The sequence below is a fragment of the Neophocaena asiaeorientalis genome, unplaced genomic scaffold, assembly GCF_003031525.2.
Source record: "Neophocaena asiaeorientalis asiaeorientalis breed wild unplaced genomic scaffold, Neophocaena_asiaeorientalis_V1.1 scaffold346, whole genome shotgun sequence".
NCBI classification, from domain to species: domain Eukaryota; kingdom Metazoa; phylum Chordata; class Mammalia; order Artiodactyla; family Phocoenidae; genus Neophocaena; species Neophocaena asiaeorientalis.
The window spans coordinates 1,237,004-1,262,027 of record NW_020175400.1 but is presented as its reverse complement, the minus strand read 5'-3'; the positions used below and the strand labels follow the sequence as shown (position 1 = coordinate 1,262,027).

General features: G+C 42.1%; 1 protein-coding gene across 1 annotated transcript in view; it reads right to left on the bottom strand.

The window, feature by feature from the left end:
• The window catches only part of IQGAP1 (IQ motif containing GTPase activating protein 1), a 100,295-nt gene that overhangs the window by 9,738 nt on the left and 65,533 nt on the right, over positions 1-25,024 (bottom strand). The window contains exons 16-35 of the mRNA XM_024766470.1: positions 22,390-22,480; positions 22,051-22,218; positions 20,969-21,111; positions 17,356-17,526; positions 16,566-16,649; positions 16,391-16,462; positions 16,226-16,295; positions 15,641-15,849; positions 14,773-14,928; positions 14,373-14,536; positions 13,495-13,719; positions 9,847-9,987; positions 9,670-9,754; positions 8,314-8,546; positions 7,591-7,723; positions 6,467-6,569; positions 5,601-5,736; positions 5,117-5,204; positions 2,245-2,457; positions 982-1,148 (exon numbers count right to left, since the gene is read on the bottom strand). Of these exons, the coding sequence (XP_024622238.1) occupies positions 982-1,148; positions 2,245-2,457; positions 5,117-5,204; positions 5,601-5,736; positions 6,467-6,569; positions 7,591-7,723; positions 8,314-8,546; positions 9,670-9,754; positions 9,847-9,987; positions 13,495-13,719; positions 14,373-14,536; positions 14,773-14,928; positions 15,641-15,849; positions 16,226-16,295; positions 16,391-16,462; positions 16,566-16,649; positions 17,356-17,526; positions 20,969-21,111; positions 22,051-22,218; positions 22,390-22,480 (2,852 nt within the window). The remainder of the gene's footprint in view (positions 1-981; positions 1,149-2,244; positions 2,458-5,116; positions 5,205-5,600; positions 5,737-6,466; positions 6,570-7,590; positions 7,724-8,313; positions 8,547-9,669; positions 9,755-9,846; positions 9,988-13,494; positions 13,720-14,372; positions 14,537-14,772; positions 14,929-15,640; positions 15,850-16,225; positions 16,296-16,390; positions 16,463-16,565; positions 16,650-17,355; positions 17,527-20,968; positions 21,112-22,050; positions 22,219-22,389; positions 22,481-25,024) is intronic.

Below are 25,024 nucleotides of genomic sequence, written 5' to 3'. Positions count from 1 at the left end.
GGGGGGGCCAAAAAGAGGGGGGGCCCCGGGTCCAAAAAAAAAAAAAAAAAAAAAAAAAAAGGAACCAGGGATGCTTGGAGAAATAGCTAATTCCAAGCCCAGGGAGGGAAAAGCACAAATTGAACCAGAAACATCTTGTGCCACAAAGTCAAGAAGTGCCCAAAGAATGATGGGGACATTTCAAAAGGACACAGGCACCAACTCTGCAAGATGGGTTAGGTGGACCTGATTTTTACCACTTCACAACAGCCCTGTCTTACTCCATGAAGCCTTCAGGGAGGGAGAGGAAAAGCACAGACACAAGAGTAAGCAAGCTATAGAGAGGGGAAGCTGATGTGGCAAAATGTTAAGTACAAGTGAATCTAGGTGAAAGGTATATGGGTGTTCATTGTTCTATTCACTGAAACTTTCTGGGGTTTCAAAATGAAAAGTGTGGGGTAAATAATAAACTAATCCTTCTAATAAGCAGAACCTGTGCTTAATCACTTCACCTCTCTGGATTTTCAATTTCCCTCCCAAAAAATGGGCAGGCTGAATGGTTTGTGGCCAGCAACAAGGAGGCTGCATCAGATCTTCCTTGGCAGCTGAAAAAAAATCAAGGTCTGGGAGCCTGTGTCCAGGAGGTGTAGAGGCCAGGGAATCGAATTGTTTATGATGTTCCTTAAGTGATTTTTGAGGCCCAACCTGGTTTGGGGGCCACTAAATGATCCCTTTCCCAGATTCTTTAATTTCTAGAGCCAAGAAGATATTTTGGAACACAGGATGCTTAGAAATAGGCATCCTTGAAATCCTCCACACATTATTTATTTACATCATACCATAACAAATGGGACTAGGAAATTACACAAACAATTAGAAGAAAAATAAAGGACTATTGCAATAAATAGATCCAGTGTGTTGTAAATAAAATTTTCCTATGTCACTTCAGTTGCCTCTACTTCTTTTTCCCCTGACATTGACTCTTCAAAATAAAATACTCACTTGCCCTTGCTGGCTAAGTTATCCAAGCAGGTTTTGATGTAGCTTTTATAGTAGTCCACCTGCTCTCCATAAAAGGTGGCCTTAGAGTTCAGAGCAGCGTACGTCTGCTGCAGTTTCACCAGTTCAGCCTTTCTCCTCTGTCGGTATCTCCGCTGATTCCGAATATCCTGAGACATAATTATTAAAATTACAAAAATAATATCGTGTGCTTCTTGAATCATTAACACTAGAACCCAGCAGCGCTTAACTTTGCCTTGCTTGACCACACATTTTTAATAGACAGCAATTCTTTTTTTCTTACTCATCTCGAAATTTTTTAAAGATTTTTGCCCATATATCTGGAGAAAACCATAATTCAAAAAGACACGTGCACCCCAATGTTCACTGCAGCACCATCTACAATAGACAGGACATGGAAGCAACCCAGATGTCCATCAACAGAGGAGTGGATAAAAAGATGTGGCACATACATACAATGGAACACCACTCACCCATAAAAAAGAACGAAATAATGCCACCTGCAGCAACATGGATGGACTTAGAGACCATCATACTAAGTGAAGTAAGTCAGACATAGAAAAGCAAACATCATATGATATTGCTTATATGTGGAATCTAAAAATGTTAGCAATTTTATGTTCAAAAATTAGCAAAGAAATTCGGATCTCATCAATTTTTTTCCCCCTTTCTATTTAATGAGGCAGGGAAATGTGTTACTTTTACAGACCTCCACATTCTCATAATTGATTTGCAAAGCTGGTTTAAACCTCTTAAATATGTTGTCAGGAGAGGGAGAAAAAGATAACTTTAATATAACAATTACCAAGCTTGCAGTTGTGCATGGTGTGATTTTAGGGCGACAGCAGAGAATGCCTAAACTTCTCAGCCTGCGCCAGAGCCCCTTACTTGAGAAGATTCACACAAATCAAGGATTTGATGATCAACTTGATGTTAATTTATATTTCACAGTAATCATTAAAAAGATCTTTAAGGCCAAAGACAAACTGAGACATAGGAAGCTCTAATTAAGGTTTTCTCCCTACTAATTTAATTTAGGCCATGGAGTAAGCCATCGAAGGGCAGGCTAGGACCTCATATTGGAAGAGTCAGAAACGATTCCCCAGAGGAGAGGACTCTAATCTCCTCTCCTGAAGGTACATTGAACTGAAGGTACGTTGTCACCGGAACAGCTACTGTCTCCTCACAAGCCTCTGAGACAGCTTTAAACGTGGCCAGGCCATCACTGTCCCCCAAATGCCGTACCCTGGCAATGTCGTTGATCAGTTCCTGGTATCTGTTCTTTGGGTCCACGGTGCCAAGCTCTGTTAGCTTCTTCAAGCCTGACTGGATCTTCTCCTTCTTCTCCTGAAGAGTGAGGTTGCTGTCTTCCTTTGCAGATTTTGACTTTTTCATCTTGTCAGGAGTTTTGGCGTCACGGATAGCACGTCTCTGCATGGCCCTCTGGTGTTCTGCTTCCTACAGTAAGAAAAAGAAGTTCGTGGCAAAGTCTCCACACTGAACCACACTTGAATTTATAAAGCTCTCAAACTCTATTCTGGGGGACTTCCCTGGTGGCGCAGTGGATAAGACGCCGTGCTCCCAATGCAGGGGGCCTGGGTTCGATCCCTGGTCAGGGAACTAGACCCCATGTGCATGCCGCAACTAGGAGTTCACATGCCATAACTGTCTGACTCCAGTTTATGCATGCAGCAAAGGAGCCTGCATGCCACAACTAAGGAGCCCGCCTGCCACAACTAAGACCCGACACAAGCAAGCAAATAAATAAATAAATAGTTAAAACAAACAAACAACTCTATTCCAGAAATAGAGGGGAACAAACTTACCCCCACCCGACAACTGACAAAGAAACTGCATGAAGCAGAGGCAGCTCTCTTCATCTAGAAGAGAAACATCTATGAAGTCAGATGTTGGCTTCTTAGGGCTTCTTTCCTGGACAGGAGATTGGACTCCACTGGGTACAAAACCCCTCGTTTTTTCCCTATCACACTGGGGACATGGAAATCATTTAATTTTATTTGAAACCCGGCTTGATGAACGTTATAACCACACCAATGCAACACCAGTGGTCAGTAAATTCTTGCTCATCCTTTTTGCTACCTCGTCCCAGCTGAATCACGCTCAAGCCTTCCCTCTTTCAAACATGCTGCAAACGCCAGTAAAGAGACCCTTCTCATATCTGCTCTGTCTCCTAGTCACCAACCAACGTTTGTCTGTTATGTTCCCACACAACAAACGATCCACACTTGCTGTTGCAGTCTTTCAGCACTTTCCTCGCAGTCTGGCTTCTCTCACCAATTCTCGTTACCATTCCGCCCATCCCCAATCCAGTGCTTTTTCTTAGTTGTTGCCTTGATCATCTTCTCTGCACTTTTTCCTTGCCCTAAGCATGCAGCTGGTACCTCCAAGTGTCCCATGGTCATTTCTTTGTAAATGTTCTCTCTCAAAACTTCAATGATCACCTCTATGCTGATAGATCCCAGCATATGGCTAAGGCTCTGGTACCATATTTTGAACTGTTTTTTACTAGGGATGTTTACATTTGGAAAGGTTTGTAGTTCAGACTTGTAATTTTTCCCGAACTGGTGCAATTCCTTTCCCAACATTCCCTTTTCTTCTAATGTCAAAACTACTCTTCATCAGATAACGCAAAGAGCATAAACTGGAGTCAGACAGAACCTGATTCAAGTTTGGTTCTGCCACTACAAGTGAATGATCTTGGGTGAGTTATTTAACCTCTAGGGGTCTTAGTTTTGTCATCTGTGAAAGGAGGATGAAAAGACTCACCTCATAGGGATAGTGCAAGGATTACAGGAAAGAACACAGGTGAAAGCACCAAACTAATAGCAGATTCTCAGTAAAGACCAGTTCCTTCTTCCCTACTTCAAACTTCCTTCCAAGTTAAACCAGTTGCAGTTACTGGTTATGTCTCTTTTCCTGCCCATCACACACAACTAATGAGTAATTAGTCATAGCATCTAAAAGCTGACAATTCATTTAAAACTGGTTTTCAAATAGTCCTCCCTGCAGCCTTAAGGGTTTCCCAGGGATGCCACGAGTCCTGGAGGGTGGGCTTCCAAGGGCCCATCCCTGGGGCTGCCAGAGTAGCTCCAATTTTACCTCTTTTATATGTTGGGCTTCCAAATACATTGTTACTTAATGAAAAGGATTCCCATGCTCAAAAAATTGAAAACGAATGACTTACTTTTCTCATTTTATAAACATGAAACAGAAGGCTTAAACATGACCCATCCGTCCCTCCCCACTGCCGTGCCACCCCTCACCCAATTGGACCTGGAACCCTGTCACACACACAGGTGACTCAACTACCATCTGCTCTGACAGCACTGCAAAATTAATCAATATCAAATGGTCCCAAAGGTTACAAAGGCCCTATACTCCTATCTCTCTGGTGCAAAATTCCTAAGTTTTGGGTTCTACATAATTTGTCCTCACGTTTAATTTCTCACTACTCACCCTCACCCACACCTTCATTCCAGATATGCAGGTCTGGTCACATCATGCTCTGCCCTCCCTTGTGCCTCTGTTCACGGGGACTCCCCGGTCTAGAACGTCCCTCTTGTCGTACATGCATGTTCTTTGTAAGCTTGGTTCAAGTCCCATACCTCCCTGATGCTTTGCTCCTCACTGGACTCTTGCTTTAATTTCTAGCATTTTTAGGGCCAAAACCATAGTGAATTTTCAGTGGTTTTCTAACTGTTTCAGGGGCATATGTCACACGTCTCCAACTAAGTTCACGGAACTTAAGAGCCACATTCTATTCTTTTCTCCTATCTACCAAGGCACTTAACAAAATTCTAACTATATAGTATTCAATAAATTACTGGGCAGACTCACTGATTCTGCCTCAGGTTAAATTAAAGCACACACACAGACTGCATGTAAGTGCCAGTGAGCTTTGTGCCCTAGAAACAACCACCTCTGGATTTAGGAACCAACAACTTTCTCAATAAGCCCTAAATGCCACCACATCCAGGCCCACCTTCCAGTGACCACCTCTCGCCACCTATGTCCCACCTCCTCAGCCTTGTCACGTGCCTATCACAGGAGCACCTATGCATCTTACTGTGGTACCTGGTAAACCCCCAAACTTTACCTGTTCACTGGTGGCTGGTGTTTCTAGGATTTCAGTCAAGGTCTCTCCCGGCTGGAACCGGATGACATCCACAATCAAACGTTTTGTACTAAAAGGAGGTGTGCAAAGCATTTAAACATTAGCAGGTGTCCTGCTTCCTTCGAATGGACCTCAACAGGAGCAGAGCAAACACTACCTCACAGAGTCCCACTGGGCAGCCCTAATGCAAGGTACGCAAAGTCCCAGGCTTACTTACACAGTTATGACAGAGTGAGTACCAAGGTTAGGATTTCCAAGCTACAAATTCATTTCAGCATCTTATTAGCAAATAAGGCAAGTAAGCCCTGTGTCAAGTATAATACATGAGGTGACTGGAAATGTATGAGGCTTAAATGGCTGAGATGATCATTTTAGGGATGAACAAGAGGACTCATTCACCAAGACCAAGGGACAGAAGGGATCACTGGGCTACACTTACTCCATTCCTCCTCCTTCCAATACTCACTTCAGTAAGATGGTCCGAGCGTCCATTTCTGCATTCTCATCTCCAGGCACATCAAACTTGTTGGTCAGTGTGAGGGACACTTCTGTCTTAGCGAGTGCCTCCTTATTTGGGTCATTTAAATTGCCAGAGCCTTCTCCTAAAGTTTTGGGAGGGTAGAAAGAATCAATACCGTAAACAGAGGAGACATTGGAGAGCAGATAATAATTCAAGTAAAAGATAATGCAAGTTTAAGAAGGTAGTTGAATAAGCCTATATGTACACTGTGGTGAGGACACCTTTTACTGAGAAATAAAATATTATGCCAAATGATAAAGGCAAAGGATCCATAATAAAATAACTTAACAAATGTTTGAGAAATCATTTCAACGCTGTAACATTTCTCTCTCAAAATACTCTGTTCAGGAACTTCCCTGGTGGCACAGTGTTGACATTCCACACTCCCAATGCAGGGGGCCCAGGTTTGATCCCTGGTCAGGGAACTAGATCCCACATACATGCTGCAACTGAGAGTTCGCATGCCACAACTGAGGAGCCCACCTGCCACAACTGAGCCCGCCTGCCGCAACTGAGGAGCCTGCCTGCCACAATTAAGACCCAGTGCAACCAAATAAATAAATATTAAAAAAAACACTCTGCTCATTTCCTTTATAGGATTTATAAATTTCTAGTTACATGATTATATGTATCTATGCATTTAAAATGATCTCTTCCACTGGACTTCAGTTCCTAACAGATAGGGATCACATCTGTTTTCTTCCCTGATGTGTATTCAGAGCTTGAACAGTGTAGAAACAGAGAAGGTGACAATTACAGCACTCCTGCCAATCTCCTCTCTCAGCTTCTGGGCAGTTAAGTCAGAACTTTACCTATTAGGGACTCGATGGTGGGCACATCGCCAAGGTCATCCAGCAGCTCATGGATTGGATCATTGTGCTCCGGGGCAATGGCATCCTGGTGATCTAACAGGAGCTGCATCCAACATCCAGGGATCAATTCCATTTACACACTCAACCCACTAGCCCCCATCCCCATCCACAATGCCTAACAGCGCAAAAGAGGTTAGATAACAAAACTCCCATATTCAAAGAACTGAAAAACCAATCCTCAACAAACTAACCCAAATAAACAATATGATATATAAAGCAACACATTGGCCCGTGATGAATGACATATGTTACGACATATGAAGAGGAAATACTGGTATTCTCTCAACCTTACAGATATAAAGGATTTAAACGTACCCTATATAAGAAAGAACAAGGAAACTCACAGACTTCAATATCCAAGTCATCAATATTCCCTACAACCAGTTCAAATGACTCACATTCATACTTTTACTTAAAGTTTCCAGTATATAATATCTTTTAATTCAGAAAAAAAGTGCATCAGATCAACATTATCATTATTTTAGGGGTATTCGGCAAAGCCTTAATAAGCTATTACCCCAGGTGACGTAGTCAGAAATGACAATCCCTGAAATTTCATTTTATTTCCTTATTTCCTGTTCTATATGCCCCCAAGGGGGGATGAATTATAAAAAATTGGGGAGGGGGGAGGAAGTACCCAAGGGAAAATCACTCAAAGGTGACACAGGGGAAAAAGCTGGTATTCTGGATCATGTTAGAAAAGTAAGACAGAGGGCCAGGGTAAAAAAAAAGGACCAATAAAAACAGTATTTTATCAAGTCACTATGTCAGGGGTCACAATGGAGATTCTGAAGCCCAGCCATGGGGATTTTGATTCAGCTGGCCTGTGGTGGGGTTCAGGAAACTTCATTTTTAATCACCAGCCCAGATGATTCTGATGCAGGTGGCCTGGGGATCACTTCAAGAAAGTTAAGGACAATAAGCAAAGGAAGATAAACAACAAGGCAGATGTGATGTCAGTAAGATCAAACTGAGATCTCTGGCTTCCAGAGATAGCAGGCAGCAGCCAGAGAAGGCAATTAAGACAGAGCAATGAAATTAAATCATTAAAGAAAAATACTTACAGTGTGGGTGTTGATGATTTCACCAATGGAAATGTAGATCACAGGTTTGGTGAGGGTCACTAAATCAGAGTACTCATCCACATTAAATTTATCCTGAAGCTCTGGGACATCACAAGCAGTTTGGAAAAACCGTCTGAAAATAAACACAGGAGCCAGGCCCCAACAAGTGACACATGTGTGAGAAGTTGATGAAGGACATCCCACAAACCTCTGGGGCAGTGAGTTCAAAAGAAGCCAGTCAAGACAGTTAATTCTAGAGAAACTGCTGCACGTTCGTTGTGCTTGACGGCCTTGGGACGTTGGTTCTCTTTCCACTTCGTTTTAGTTCTACCCACAAGAACTGTTCAACCATAATTTAAAACAGTTCTCAAACACCTGCGTTGTTAGCAGAACCAACTTTCTAAGACAATGTCCCGAACTCGAACTCTCAACTGAATGTTTAATTTACAAATATTAAAAGCACTCTCCAATTCTTCTCTGGTTACAAAGTAACACGTGCCTAACGTAGACCATTGTTTCTAAGTGAAGTACAGTCTATTTCATGGGAATACATTTTAATAGCTCAAACATCCTCTTCATCATCCCCTAGGGCTCTGAGCACATGAGATGTATACAACACTGCAGTCCAGGGAATGCTGGGTGTGGTATTTAATCTTGTCTTTACCTTCAGAGTTAGAAACACGCCCACAGAATCTTTCAAGTACCTTGTCCCTTTCCCCTTACCTGAATTTCTGGTAGGACTGGGAAAGATATTCGTTAATGATGCTTAAGTGAGCATTATCTCCCAGAAACATCTTATTGGAAGCTGCATGCTGAAGCATCTTTGCAATGGAGCCAAGATTTCGGCGTTGGTCTGTGGTAAGCTGGCCTCCTGCTGACAGGTCGATGATGTCAAAGGCATCAGGAGCAACAATGGCTGGATTCATGTATCGATAGTAAAGCAAGTTACCAATAATCTGGGAACAGAGGAAAAAGAAATGGGTGTTAAAAACCATTCCACCAAGTAAGCCATAAATGACTTTGCTAGCCAAGAAAACCAGAAAATGTGGTCCTGTGAGAAAAAATTAAACACTACACACACACACACACACACACACACACACACACACTTTCCCTCAAGGCCTGAAACTAAAATGACCAAACAGCCCTTGGCTGGATGCAGAAAAAAAGAAAATGAGAACAGAACTGAAAATCACGACAATGAAAGAGCAGATTCAGAAGGTAAAAATGATAGACTTAAAGCCTGTTACTGAGCATTTTAGGGCATCCTTTGTTCACATACCATGGCAGCAAATAAGGCTGCTGTCAACCACATGCACTTTTCATTTTCAGGCAGATGGGCTTTCATTTTAAGAAGCTAATGAACATAGCTAAAATAAATCCTTGAACACGACCTAATTAGCAGAGCATAACCTGTCCAACCCCCATCATCCTCATGCTGAAGACTTCAAAGGTGCACAAGTTCATGCCTCTGAAATTAAAGTCACTCAACACACATCTCTTCCACAGAAGAATTCAAGGACAGTCACAGCATTTCCCCTGGAGTTTCATTCAGAAAAAAATAAAATTAATTCACCTGAACAGAAAGTCTAGAATCGAGGCCTCACTGTAGGAAAGCACAGAACTAGGAGAGAAGAAAAAAGCATTCAGATTAAAAAAAAGAAGAAGAAGAAGGAAAAAAAAAAAGGAGGGAGCATAGCTGAGCAAGAAAGAATTATCAGCAACAGCCTTAGTGGAAACAACTGTGCTTGCTACCATTCACCTGGCCAGCAGCAGAGGGAGCAATTCTTCAGCGAAAAGATAGGACTCAAAGAAATGTATCTCAAGACAGGAAAATCCATCTTCTCTACTTGTTTGAGGTCTGTGTGCCATTCAAACAACACAGGAACTATATAGGAACTAAAAGAGGTATGATTTACTATTTACAAACACTTTCAAAATCTCACAATCAACGGCAAGCTACTGACAAAATCTAGGTTAAGGTCCTTAATGAAAGTCTAAGGTCAGGCCTAGTCTTAGAACTTTTTCCTCAAAGGGCTATTATTGGTAGGGCAAGAATGTGCCAGCTTTCAGTCTCACCTTCAGCAGCTCATCTTCACCAGCATCAGGGAACTTCTCATGTAATGAGTCCTTCAGCACTTTGGCAATGAAGCGCATCCCGTAACTGTGGGGTGGACAAAACGTAGTGAGAAGGGCCGGGGAGCAGAAGGCCACTAATTCTGGGCTCAACAGGGGGTCACAGCTGACAGCACTCACGGGATTTTGTCCACAGAGCTGATGATGGCTGACAGGAACTTGTCCGTCACGGCCCGCATGTTCCTGATGGAGTTGTCTAACCGTGTCCTGACTTCTTCATGAGCCAGAGCCTGCTCTGGGGTCACATCATAGGGTAGTTTGCTGGGAAAGCAGAAATTATCCCCATGTATGTTAGACCAACAGCCAGGAACAGCCTGAGGCGAGACTGTGTCTTTCATAAACAGAAAGACCCAGAGAGAGTAGATAATTTTGTTGTGCTCGTAGAGCTGGTAAATGGTGGGGCCAGAATTGGGGCTCAGGTTTTCAACTGTGAATTGGGTGCCTTGAACTATGTGCCAGGCACTTGGGATAAAAGGTATTGGAGACATGAAAGCTTCTCGAGTCTCTCACAGTCTGGTGGAAGAGACACACAAATAAGTATCTGTAAACACACTGCACTACAAAGAAGCAGCTGACCAGAAGTGCTACAGTGCCGCAGAGAAGAGGCTTCGATTCAGACTGGAGGAATCAAGGAAGACTTCCATAAGGAAGGGACATATGAACTCAGGAAAAAGGGAGAAGAAGCGTCTTCTGGGAAGGAAGATCAAATGCAAAGAAAGGGAAGAGGAAGGAGAAATGAGGGTGGAAGAGTAAACAGGGGCCAGATTATGGGGGGCCCTGTATATGATGCTAAGAAGTCTGGACTTTCCTAGAAGCCACAGGAGCTATTAAGAGACAGATCTGAATTTTGAGGAGGATTGCTCTGATCCACCATGAGAAATGAACTAAAGATGGACAGTCACAGATGAAAGAGCTAGAAGACTAGTGCTACAGCCTGATCAAGAAATGATGAGAGCATGGGACTTCCCTGGTGGTCAGGTGGTTAGGACTCTGTGCTTACACTGCAGGGGGCGTGGGTTCGATCCCTGGTTGGGGAACTAGGATCTTGCATGCCACGTGGCATGGCCCAGCCCCCAAAAATATGATGAGGGCATGAACAAGGATGCAAGCAGTGGGGACCAAGGAGACAGATCTGAGAGATATTAAGGAGACACAATCAATGGGACATGGTGACCCTTTAGGTACTGGTGAGGGAGCTGACAGTTACATATAGGAACTGAAGCCAGAGGAGCTGACGAGATCATTCAGGAGAAGGCCCTGAGTCAGAAGGAACTGACAAGAGAATAGCAGATGTGCTAGAACACTGGGCCTAGGCTTAATCAAGAAGGAAACAAGGACAGGAGGGAGCTGAAAGACAAAAATGAATTGCAGGGGTCCCAGTGTGGTACTTTCAATGAGGTCAAAAAGCAGTAATGATTATCTTGGTGGCCTAAATCCAATCACAAACGTCCTAATAAGAGAGAGGCGGAGGGAGATTTGGTGCACACAGAAGAGGAGGCAATGTGGTGACGGGGGAGGGCAGGCAGAGACTGGAGTGATACAACCACAAGGCCAGGAATGCCAACAGCCACCAGAAGCTGAAGAGGCAGGGAATGGATTTTCCACTAGAGCCTCTGGAGGGAACACAGCCTTGCTGACACCTGATTTCACCCCTTTAATACCAATTTCAGATTTCTGGCCTCCAAAACTGTGAGAAAATAAATTTCTGTTGTTTTAAGCCATCAAGTTTGTGGTAATTCATCCCAGGAGCAATAGGAAACTAATACCAGCAAATAAGGACACAACTCCATTCGTCATATGGTAGCTGAATTACAAACACTGGTAGACTATGAACACAAAGATTCAGCAAAAATTAACAAAAGCATTCTGTCTGAAACAATTGGCTGTATTGAATTTATAACGGCATTTATATTTTGTAAGTTATGTACTTTACATCTTTTATATCAGTAAAATATAACTGTATACGTATATGACATTTTTAAAAAGGTAGCAATGAGCAAAGAGAATGTGTTAAACTAAATGGGTGTAGTCAGAAAACAGAATATTAAATTTCAAAGATTTTAGAGGTGAACACTGCCAAGAGGGACAACGTCCCAGTTTGCTATGAGTTTCGTGGCTGAAGCTCAAGGATCCGTGATGCTTACATGCTGCATGGGCTCCCACCACATACCACTACACCTCCCAGTTATCCATATTTTAAAAAATGTGTTAAAATCAATTTCCATTTTATGAAAAGCAAAATAAGACACGTTTCTGATAGGCACCTACAAGAAAAAATCTTGAAATACCTACTGGAATTTTGATCTAAAAATGACCAACTCATGGACCGGCAGAGGAAGTATCTTAGTACCCTTGAGCCTGTGTCCGTGGGGCTCCCATCTAGGGATGCCCTGAGCTTCAGTCAAACCTTCCCAGTCAACTACTGCAGTTGGCTGACCATATTCCAGGATTTGGGCCTGGTGCAGGTCAAAACAAAAATGGATTTTCCATCACACCCAGCAACGATCTGACTCTTGGGTGACAGGCTGACACAAAGCAGAGAACCAATCAGGGTTGGTTTCCACACGATTCCCAATAGGGGATAAGCCCTTTGTAGGAGTGAGCAGAATGTTCTGTTCTCTATCCAGGGTAACGTCCCCCTTTGCCTGGTGTCCAGGTACGTGGAAAGCAGCATTACTCAACATGTAGACCATTCTACCAATCAGTCCAAGACAGGATAAGGAGCTTGAGCCAGAATGTAATCAACTTCAGAATGGATACTTCCTTCATTGAGAAAGTCTTGCTATGGAAAAAAATGTCAGCTGAACTAAACAGTGTGTTTAGCAACACTGATGATCTACAGTTACTGGCCCACAGATCAAACTCTGAGTAGCAATCATATGGAGAGCTACTCCTCCCCTGTCCTCACCCAAGCTGGATAAAAATATTTTAAACCTTTTGGCCCTCTGAACTGTATTTTCCCAGCATTTCCCATATTCTACTGACACATTTTTCCTTTGGATGTGTTAACGCTGATGGTGAAAACTACCGCCCTGGCACAGAACTCTCCTGGATTATGTTAATTTAGTTAGTCCAACTCTCAGTATTCCAGGGCAGCTCATCATTCGCCCACACCAGCTCCTCTTCCCTTTAATGAAACACAGTGATCTCACTCAGATCTGTGCGAGTCTTCTCATCCAACTGCATCTCTGCTGGTGCCCAGTGTCCTTCCAGGTCCTAGACTCTCCCAAGCTCCTTCCACCTGACAGCATCCAGACATGAAGACTCTGCACCTAGCTCTTAGCAAAGCTGGCCCCACTGTACCCTTCAGGCCTCCACCATGTGATGGTTCACCTTCTCAGGGAGGCTCTCCCTAACCCCTCTAAGTTAGCTCCCTTTTGAATTCTCCATTACAGTTCCCTACAAAACATCACGAAACTCCCCTCAGTTTGCAACTTTATTTCTATGTACCTGTGTGTCATCTCTCCCACGCAATAAACTATGAACAGAGGGCAGGGAGCATGTCTTCTTCATTCATTACTGTATGTCTCATTCGTTATCATATTATTGTAGGTGTATCTAACACAGTGTCTGGCACTTAGTAAGTACTCAGTAAATACTTGCTAAATAAGTGAATAAATTACCAAGTCAACTACTTAAAGAAGGGGTTTCTAAGGAAAACCTATTTAAGCAATTACTAATTTATAAATCAAAGAAATGTTAACTGCTTAAAAAAGAGAGAGAGAAAATAATAAAAACATGAAAGAAAAGGTGTTGTGGTTACCATACCTTGCCTCTCCTGTCTGAGACTCCATCTGATTAACCCAAGATTTGTAAATATCCACAGGGTCAGTTTTGATATTGAGAGATTTGTCATCCATAATCTCCTTAACCACCGGGGCCAAGATCTGTCTCAGCGCATTCTGGCCCCTGGCCCCACGGTTGAAACTTACAACCATCTTAATAACTGTAGGATTTCCTGTCACGATTTCTTGAATCTGATCTACTTTTGACCTATAAAACATAAATACAAATTCAATTCAAACTAATCACAAATCTACCAACCTAAAGATCCTTCCTACTTAAAGATCCCATCTCCTAAAAACAGAAATATGATAGTTGGAAGGAAAGGGTTACAAGCTCTTTCTCTAGAAACACTCCCCAACACTCATCTGAATACCGCACCTTCCTGTTGTTGTTGCAAACTCAATCATAGGAACATGATCAGGTCCTTCATTAGCTAAAGATGTGAAATCTTCACGTTTGGACCAGCTTTTAAAAAATTCTATCTTAATACAGAATATTCCTAAAACTAATTTAGCAAATCTCTATCACCTCCCCAGAAACAGCGACACTTTATATTAGTGTTTATTATATTAGCTTATAATTAGCATATTAGTTTATATTGTGTATATATTATTAGTTCATATTGGTATACAGTATATATATAATTAATATATAATTAATTTGTATTTTCAGTATAATTAGTTTGTGTGAGTGCATAATCTACATTATTACATTATAAAAGGTAAATGCTTCTTTAGAGTAAGTATCTCACACATGTCACAGTATTGAGAAAAGGCACAGGCAGGCCTGAATCTCAAACTATGAGCACCTATGACGGTGGGGAGGGGTCCCATGTATGCCCTGCAGAAATCTGTCCGTACTTGATTTCCTCCTGCAGTGCTGTCTTAAACAGCCGCAGGAGCAGGTACTCCTCTCGCTGGTTGGATGCATAGTTGTAGAGTGTGAAGATTACAGAGTCCATGAATTTGGTAGACTTGTTCTGGGGCATCTGAAAAATCAGCTTCGCCAGATAGGTGGGGTTGGTCTGAAACAAAAGCAAGGGATAAGTAATTTCTAGATGACATGAAGGCTGGCACAAATATTCAAGATTTTTCAGCTTGAAGGATTAGAAAGTACCTGAGTAATAAAGAAAAATAAGAATGCCCTTTGCTCATCTCTCAGTGGAAATCAGAAGGACTTTCACAGAGATCTATGCATAAGCTTTTCTTGAGAAAAGTAAATTAACTAAATTTTACAATACTAATTCCAGGAGCCACTCACCTGCAGTAAATAAAACAGGTGTTGATATGCTTCCAACTTCTCTCTCTTCTCCTTGCTCAAAGCCTTGAGACCTCCCTTCTGTTTATTTAACATCATCATATCAGACAACTGTTCCTTATTTTTTTTGGTAAGTTTTTTACTGTGGGAAACCACGTCCTATAAACAAACACATATACATAAATCAAAAAGCTTTCAAAGATGAAACTCTGGGCATTATGGAAAGGTCTTTTAGCACCTAAAAACTTTCATGAAGGTCTACTGTACTGGCAGATCCCCTAAATATTTTAGATTCACTACACTGTACCTTATTTTCAGTACATCAATCAAATCCATTCCTACTTCCATCTTCCTATAAAGAACCTCATCTATAAAAATGTCCATTGATTCAGGAAACCAACTTCTAGGAATCTATCTTACAAAGTCTTAAACACAATAAAAGCTACATATACATTGAAACATTAACTGCAGTGTTATTCCGTAATAATAAAAGTTGAAAATGTCAAATAGTCTAGAAAAAAAGAGGTAACTCAGATTATTTCCTGATAAATCATTACACTGCCACTAAAAATAATATTTATGATGACTTAACATATGGAAAGTATCTTATCCTCTATATTAAATTAAAATGTAGGATATAAAATGATTGTTAGGGTAGTGGAATTATGGGATGGTTTTTATCTACTTTTCTCTATTTAAAATTTTGTGATTAAATCACTTGATTTCTTATTTAGCTTAAAAAAAAAAAATGTATGGCGTTCGCTGAGAAGAAAGCCAGCCTCCTAATCCCTCCCTGCAAGTCTCCTAGGGAGAGACAGGGGTACCAAGCAGGACAATGTACCCCAAGGCCCTTACTGGCACTGGACCATACCTGTAGTGTAATTTTATTTTTCACTAGCAGTCCAATTTTGATATCCATGAGATTGAGGTCATTCTCCAGCTGCTGGTTAGAACGGATGAGGGTAATGACCTCTTCCCTCATCTTCATAAGATCAAGCTCCTCCTGAAAATCCTGGTCACTTTGGTCAAGCAGGTGGACAAATTTTCGGACCACAACCATAGGGGGATCCTCAGCATTGACTGACAGAAAGAAAGCATGTGTCAGACGAGGAATGGAAGCATCAATAAAATGGAAAACATCAGCACTGTCTTAAAAAAAAAAAAAAAAAAGCTCTATTCACACATAAGGTATTTGTTTATTTTTGAGATGTGCAAAGACAACCACCAAGTGCAGTGTTCCCAGTCATGCTATTGCTATGTTGTTATGTGGAAGGCGAATACAGCAAGCAACAAGACATCAAGTCACAGGTGAGCAATGGGGCTTAAGTCACAAACAGCACCCTGCCCCCCCAAGCCTTGCCTGCAGGACAAGAAAAGAGATCCGTGGAGAATACTCAGAACCTGACGGCTCTCAACCACTGCCTCAACTGTCCTCTGCTGAGCCACAGTTACTCACTGAGAGTCTTGTAGTCATCACGAGCTTTGTTTGCCCGAATAAAAGCCTGTATTTTGATAATGTCATTCATCTAAGAAACAAAAAAAAGAAATTCCTTTGTTGTTCTGTCCACCACAAACACAGCAAAACTAACTCTACTGGTCCTTGTTACCCAAGGGTACTCACATGGTCTCGGAAATACTGTAGGCGATCTCTGTAGCGCTTTCTAGCTTGATGCATCCTTGCCAAGGACTGAATCTGTGGAAAAGGAAAAGGTGGTCCTGGAAATTAGAAGAGCCCTTCATCTCCACACATATCATGCTCACGTCCCACGTTGAGAAACCCTGCCTGGGCTACACACCTTTATAACTTCATCTTTATGGGAGCGCAGGTAAGCTAAGCGGTCCTGATACGCCTTCTTCTGCTTGTATCCTCGCCACTGCGACTGAAACCATCAAACATTACATGCGACACATTATTTCCCAAGGGTCAGAGGAAGTTAAAAGATTCTGTCTTGAGATACCATCCAAGTGCAATTCATGATGCAGCTTTAAAAAGGATCACGTCCACCAGTGACAGGGGAAGGGGGGCCTGGGCTGTACCTCCACCAGGAGAGCACACTGGCTAACTTCCACCTCCCTGATGTGAGCACAGCACTTCACACCTTAAAGTGCATCTGCACAGATGCTCTCATAGGCTCCTTACAACAAATCAGGTGAGGAAGGTAAGATAAATATTAGTATCCCCATTTACAGATGAGGACACAAACTTAGAGAAGAGGTTTACCACTACCTGGCAGTGCTGGAGCCATAATTCCTAACCCAGAATTGTTTCTGTGACATTGTGCTTCCCTGTCATTGAAGCAAAATCGCAGTTGCTTCTCTCAATATTCAAATCTGACACAAAGGAACAGTCTTAGAAGACAATGAGGTGCCCAAGAAGAACTGCCACTGAGCTGGACAACTCACCACACTAAACAGCAATGAGCACACATTGATTCCAATGGTAGGAGCGGAAGTGCTTGTCAGAAGGACAAGACTAAGAGGTCAGAAGACAGAGGACATACTCAGACATTCGATCGTAGGAGCTGACTTTTTATTACCCCTGCTCTAGAAGCCCACTTGCTGTCTGCATAATAGGCTCTGAAATACCTGAATGCAGGTGATGGCAGGGATTTGTTTCTTTAGGAAATTCATCCTGGATCGGAATTCCTGCCGAACTAAGTATCCCCTGAAGCAAGCCTGCAGCTTGGTGATCAAGCCTTCGTTGGCCAGCCAAAGCTGTTCTCGGTTATACGCAGCAGTCACCCCAGAGATGGAACTCTGAAAAAGCAATGGTCACGTGAGAAGACAAACACAGGTGAGAATGGACACAAATTTTTACACAGTATCACACAAACTAATGCTTTAGGCTTTCCAAGGCTATACTAGATCTTTAGCCAAGAAATGGGAATGCAGACTTCAGATCTATTTTTCAAGGCCAAGTTGTCCTCACATCCCCCCAAAAAGTCATAAACAAAAACTTCACCTTCTTTTACTTCACCTACCTAACACTGGCTGTGCCAGGAAGTGTGCTTGCTGATCTGGGGTCATTGCTGACAAGAAGACAGAGTAACAGGTGACAACACCAAGGCCCAGATCCCCTGGAATGACACAGAGGAGGGCCCTGCAAGGGAGTGGACAGACTACAAATCGTCTTGAGAAGTAGCCTAGAGTGTTTGAACTGTTACTACAAGCACTGGAGAACCAGAAAACTTGCAAACAGGAATAAAGCCATCAGATTTATTTTTAGAAAAGCAGCACTGTTAGCAGAGTAGCTGACAGATTAGCCTGAGTGGGTGAATTAGGATGCTGTTTTCGTATAATCCAAGTGGGAGAGGACCTGGCTTGAATGAGGGCAGGAGTGGTGAGAATGGTTAGTGAGAACACCTGGTTACCCACCTAATATCCATGGTATATGGATATACCATGGATCTCCCCGTCCTTGGTATCAGAGCCTTGAATTTTGTTTTTCCTGGGCAACAACGTGTGCAGTTAAAGACTGCACTAAATTCTGGAAAGCACTGACCTAGGTTACATATTAGAATAATCCAAAAAATGAGAGGAGGTGGAGTACACGGTCTGCAAGGAACTGGGAGAGAATAAAATCAAGAGACAAGATAAATGATAAGTTTGGGAAAAAAGACTTTTCTTTTGGGAAAAGAAAATGATGAAGGATTCAGTGAAAATCCAGATTCACTGAAAGGGAGGAAAGTGGAGAGTGGGAGAACCAATTTGATGGTCACTGTTTTTTGTTTTGTTTTGTTTTCAGGGAGGTAGGAGGTTAGGTAACATGCTGAAGTGAGGTAACATCACTCCTCTGTTTAAAATTCTTAGGTCCAGGAGCCTGACTCCAGACTATACTACAAAGCAACAGTAATCAAGACAGTATGGTACTGGCACAAAAACAGAAATATAGAACAATGGGATAGAGGATAGAAAGCCCAGAGATGGGAGGGAGGGAGACGCAAGAGGGAAGAGATATGGTAACATATGTATATGTATAACTGATTCACTTTGTTATAAAGCAGAAACTAACACACCATTGTAAAGCAATTATACTCCAATAAAGATGTTAAAAAAAAAAAAAAATTCTTAGACCCAGGGCTTTCCTGGTGGCGCAGGCAGTGGTTAAGAATCCGCCTGCCAATGCAGGGGACACAGGTTTGAGCCCTAGTCCGGGAAGATCCCACATGCTGTTGGAGCAACTAAGCCTGTACGTCACAACTACTGAGGCTGTGCTCTAGAGCCTGTGAGCCACAACTACTGAGCCCACGTGCCTAGAGGCCATGCTCCTCAAGAGAAGCCACCGCATTGCAACGAAGAGTAGCCCCCGCTCACTGCAACTGGAAAAAGCCTGCGCACAGCAATGAGGACCCAATGCAGCCAAAAATAAATAAGTAAAATAAATTTATTTAAAAAAAAAATCTTAGGTCCATACACAAAACACTAAGCAGGACTGTCTCTGTGGAGGTTAGTTAGATTCTCAAAGGTGTACACGACCCAAAAAGAGTTAAAAATCACTCTGCTGGAAGATCACCCTGGCCTCCTTCAAGTGGCCTGTCGGGTCCTTGCCTCTCTTCTCTGCCTCCTCCACTTCGCATGCCAGTCAAAGGACCACTCATCCTCCCTGAAATGGCCCATGTTCCTCCAGTCCTTGATGTCCTTCCCCACACTGTCCTTTCTGTCCAGAATAGACTTCCCTCTGTTTCTCATCTGCTAAAATGTTATCTATGCTGTCTTTCTCCAGGATAGAATTAACTGCTTCCTTAACATTTCCTCTATTTTACTGTTATTAGAGCATCTATTTCTCTCTGTCTTACATTGCAGTACTCAGTTCTGTGCCTGCTATTTTTACCACAATATTGTTAATAACTGGAAAGTAGAGACTCTGATACATCTTTTATAGCCCCTCAACGCCCAACAGAGAGAGAGTTCAATGAGCTTAGTTAAATTTAATCACCTGTGAAACCATTAGCAGTGAAGATGAAACACTGGGAAGGTACGAGACTATAATTTCCCTCAGAGGAGAACTTTAATAAACACAAGATAGAAACTCATTCCTCTGATAGGTGAGTTCTGAAGAAAGGGACTATTTCAGTTTTTACATATGTGAACATTCCATTTTTTTCTATACAGGATTTGGGAATAACTGCCCAATGGAAGTAGATAACGTTTTTAAAAGTCCTTTACTGTCCCTTCTCTCTAGGAATCTTTGTGTGTATTAATCATGTGTCTAATCATGACCCACAGGAGCCTACTGAACAACTTCCCTCAATATATTTCCCTCTCCTTTCATGTACATTAGACAACTCCAGTTTGATAACCACGAGCTTAGCACCAGGTAACGTTGGAAGTGCGCAACAGCCTGTCAAGGACAAAGTAAGAGGCCATTACATACAAGGACTGCAAACTTAGTACCTCACCTTAAAAACTAACAGTGGGCATAAGGTAAGTACACACACGACTGAAACAAATCCAAGTTGGTTAAATTCTAAATGAATACAAAGGCTATGGGGGGGGACTTGAAATGAAGATGGAGAGGGGAAGGAAAAGGAATTTTAATAAGAGTTGTAGAGGAGGTGACACTTTGAGATGGGTGTGCCTGGAAAGATAAAATTTTGACAGATGTAGATGGCAGGGGAGGGACATCTCACGACAGCAGGAACTTTGTTTCGTTCATGACTATATCTCCAGTGTTTAGAAGAGGGTCTGGTACATATAGGAGGTATTCAGGAACTGCTGAATGAGGAAATTCTAGTAAGAGTGAACAGCATAAGCAAAGACACGGGATGAGAAAGAAGCACTTTAAAAGCTGCTATAAGAAAAAATGCTAACTTTATGTGAAAGTGCAGGTTATATTCTAACATAGTACAGTTGGAATCTGTGGAACAGTCAGAAAAGAGATTAAAAATGTACACTGGGAAAGAGTAAGAGTAGTTGCATTTAATGAGAAGTCAGAGCAACTTTTTTTGTTCTTTGCTGGATCATCCAGTTTTCTTTAAAAAGCACACAATTCATCTGACTTAAGTCTATAATCCAGATGTTTTACTAATTTAGGCCTTAAGCACTCCCACTGGAAAAATTACTCCAAAGTAGTTTGTTATGTAGCCTTAATTTTAGTCTAGGGCTTCTGACCACATGCCCTGTTCCTCCTAAGTAATATTACCTCTAAAATACAGGTACTTTCCCTCAGCTTCTTCTTTTGTAAAGAAATGAGACCTACCTGGATCTCCTCCCGAGAAAGCTGCATAGAATTTTGCACAAAGTCTGGGGGTTCATCCCATCCTCCTTCCAGCGTCTTCAGATTGTGGTAATAATAATAGCCACCTTTCACCCAGTGCTTCACCCACTTGCTGTTATAATCTCCTGGCAGAAAATAAAGGAAAGATGAAAGAAACCCAGAGCCACACTCCCCACATTCACACGTCTGATACCACAGGATTGTTGTGGTAAGGGTTAACAAGCTGAATGGAGACCATTCCAAAACCTGTCCCTGGGTCTATGAGAGTAAAGAGCAATCCTAAGTCCCTCTTAAATTATGACTTTGGGGCTTCCCTGGTGGTGCAGTGGTTGAGAGTCCGCCTGCCGATGCAGGGGACACGGGTTCGTGCCCGGGTCCGGGAGGATCCCACATGCCGCGGAGCGGCTGGGCCTGTGAGCCATGGCCGCTGAGCCTGCGCGTCTGGAGCCTGTGCTCCACAACGGGAGAGGCCACAGCAGTGAGAGGCCCGCGTACCACAAAAAAAAAATAATTAATAAATAAATAAACTATGACTTTGTAATGTCTCATTTAGCTCATTCATATCCACAGTATAAAAAGAAAATACCTATGAAGTCCAAATGGGGAAATCAACCTTGACTGCCTCTGTTCCTTCCAAAGCCTATACCTAAGTAAGACCTTGTGCGTCAGAAAACTATTGTGATAAAAGACTTACAGCCATTCAGCCTCTCTAGTTAATTTTAAAAACAGGGCCATGAAACGGGATGAAAAATCGTATCTTTATTCCCCTCTTTTTGCAGATAAACTTTTAAATATCCACAGGCTTAGGTAATCAGAACTACTAACACCCTATGAAAGATAAACGTTTTCAGAAAACTGACCTTTTTATTAACATAGCCACCCTCAAGGGGAAGAAAAAGAATATTTTCAAAAATAGGAATATTATCTCCTTGGGTCTTTAAAATAAGCCTAATACTGTACTTCTGAAGTACCTTTCCCTATAGCTTGTCCCTTTGCTCTACATCTGCCCTGTGATATTTTCATGTTCTTACTTTCAGGGCACATATTTATTTACCCAAACTCACCTGCTGCCAGTTTTTTCTTTTTGGCTTCAGCAAGGTCACTCTGGTAAGTTTCACCACATTCGGGGATGACGCCATACAAGCCGACATCAGGGGAACGAAGGGCACTCAGTGTTTTTCCTACATTGCCTTTCTCCACTGCTTCATTAATGGCAAAGATTCCTAAGGCAACTATCCCAGAAGAGAATTGTTACTGGAATAGTTTAGAAGGTGTCTAGATTCACCTACTAGCAAACTGTTCCCCCTACATCTTTCTATCTTGGTCAAGCTGAGTTCTAAGATACGGAGCACCTCGCCACCCGCACTTTCCACCAGAGTAGAAATAAAACAACTGATACATACACTTCTGTGCTTCTTGGGTGTCTTTGTTGGACTGCCAGATTCCACCTTGAATTTCATCCAACCATAACACAGCTGACTCATCCCGGGTTTCCTACAAACCATTAAAAGCAAAACAATACTACAGTCATCAAATCAGGGTACATGTCATGATGGCGGCTTCTGAGACTCAATTAGAGATAGAGGAAGAAGTTTCCAACATACAAGACACATGGAATAGTAAACTGGAAGAAGCCAGGCACCAAAAAACTGGTAACGGGTTACAAGAGAAATATCACAGATGTAGGTGATGGATATAAGAAGATGGATTCAAGTTGTTCAGGAGGACAAGAGCTGCTAGAAGGGGCAAAACGTCCCAACTGGGAAGGGGCGTAGGGACTTAAATACTGTGACAAGCACCATGACATGAAGTACTCTTTAGAAAGCCTCCTTTGCCAACAATATTCAGAAGGAGTTAATATTCTCTATGACTACTGTTTTTAGGACTATCAAGACGTTATCACATGTGAAGCCAGGAGTCACTATAGGCAATTTAATCTTATCACCAGCTTATATTCTAAAACTTGAAAGTTATATCAGTTGTTGGAAACTTAAAAACACATTTTCACACAGAAACATAATAAATGGTGATTAGTTTTCTCAGCACGGCCAACAAAAGCCTCTCTAGTCCATAGTGTAGTTTGAGCTGAATACTAGGGACAGAGGTGAAATAGAAGTGGAGTCTTTTTCTCCTTCTAGACAAGGCACCTCAGGTTTTAAAGTGTCCAGGTTGAGAGTCATGTCTGAGGCAATCTTGACAGACCCAACAAAAGTAACTGTTCCTGAGGCTTGAGCTAATAGCAATTGGGATAAATAGTAGCTCAAAAATCCATCGAGACTACTTGATGTAAATATAATTTGCCAAGGCACCAATGAGGCGGCTGGGATCAGTAACTATAACTGTGTTGCCAGGTGAGGCAGGGTCTGGGCTGTGGGGCAATATGGAAAGTTTCACTGCCTTCTGCAGGCCCAGCAGTTGAAGTGCAAAACCTTAGAGGAGGCTTGGTTTTCCTCCTGCGTTACTGGGGAGAGATACACAATATTTCACTCAGCAGAGCCAAGCAGTCACAAACCCCCGCAATTTATAAAGTGCCTTGGAGACAGGGTAAGGCCAAAGGAAGGCATCTGAAATCGAAAGATGTCTCTGTATTTCAGAGTTTTAGAAAGATCATTTAACTTACAATCATAAGAGGCACCATCCCAATTTAAGAAGCTTATAGTCTTGGGAAAGGAAAAGAGTAACCAGATAAATAGAATGCAAGAACAAGTCACCTAATAGCTGCAGAACTTAGCACTTTTCTACCACTGGTCAGCTTCTGTTACTGAAAATAGAAAATGGCCACACACAATTTCCTAGAGTCATACGAATAAATACTGGCAATGCTAAGCAATAGTTTCAATACGAGACAATACAATGAGTCAGCAACAACTTAAACTGAGAAGTCATAAGCTAGACGGCTGAAGGTGCAGTCTCCAAGAGAAGTGGCATAAAAACCCTTGCACCCCCAAAGCAAGTATTTCCACAGAACCAGGCCACTTCTGGCTCAGTTTTAGGCTAATGCACGCGTCAGACGGCTCTGAGCAGAGTCTACTGTAAGCAAAGCTTGGGGGCTTGGCACAACCTTCCTTGCATCCAGAGAAAGGTGCAGCTTATCATGATTTCTGACCATTCAGAGTTCTGTCTTCTCTGCCCTGGACAGACTAAAGCAGAAGGATTAAAGCAAACACTTCCATACATACTCCCCCCTAAGAAACAAGGTACAGAGCTGTGGTGTGAGATGAGGAAAAAAAAACAACAACAATGGAGCAGTACATCAGGGGAAAATGATATATAGAAATACCCCTCACCAGACTGAAGGAGGCAAGATCGGTGACATACACCTGCTCATCCCAGTGTGAGGAAAGAACAGGCTCTCTCTGCTCCAATTAGATCGAATAAGATGACAAAACCCAACATCCTCCTGTTAAAGTTTGCTCTAAAGATTAACTCAAATCACTCAGTAGAGAGTTAAAACCCTGAACGACATATTGTGGAGAATACTGAGATAAAATAGATTTAATGTGAAAATGCTATATACTGAAATAACATCCCCTAACAACTCTGACTGACACTTAGAAGCACACTGACTGCATTTTAGAAGAGGTAAAGAGATAGGGACCAGAGATAAGAACCAAACGAGTGGGCAATGACTAGAGGTAAAAGAGGTGGAGAAGCCACAAGATATGGCGAAAAGAAAGGGAAAAGAGATGAAAGAATGGCTACCATACATATATGTGTGTATATATTCGGAAAGCACAAACACACACACTTGCAAAGGGCACTTCTCACCCCTTAAAACCTCCTTAAAAGTCTCTCCTATTATATGTGGCATGGATGCGTGTGTCATGATTGATAAAATATTACACATATGTATTGATAATATATATGTAACATATTATAGATACATGTATGTGTAACATAAATATGTTTTATCGCTCACCACATATGTAAACTATGCTATATATACATATAAACCACTCCATACCTACCATATACACATGTAAACACACACACATGAATCTATACAACATATTTATCAACACAAGCACTGATCAACCA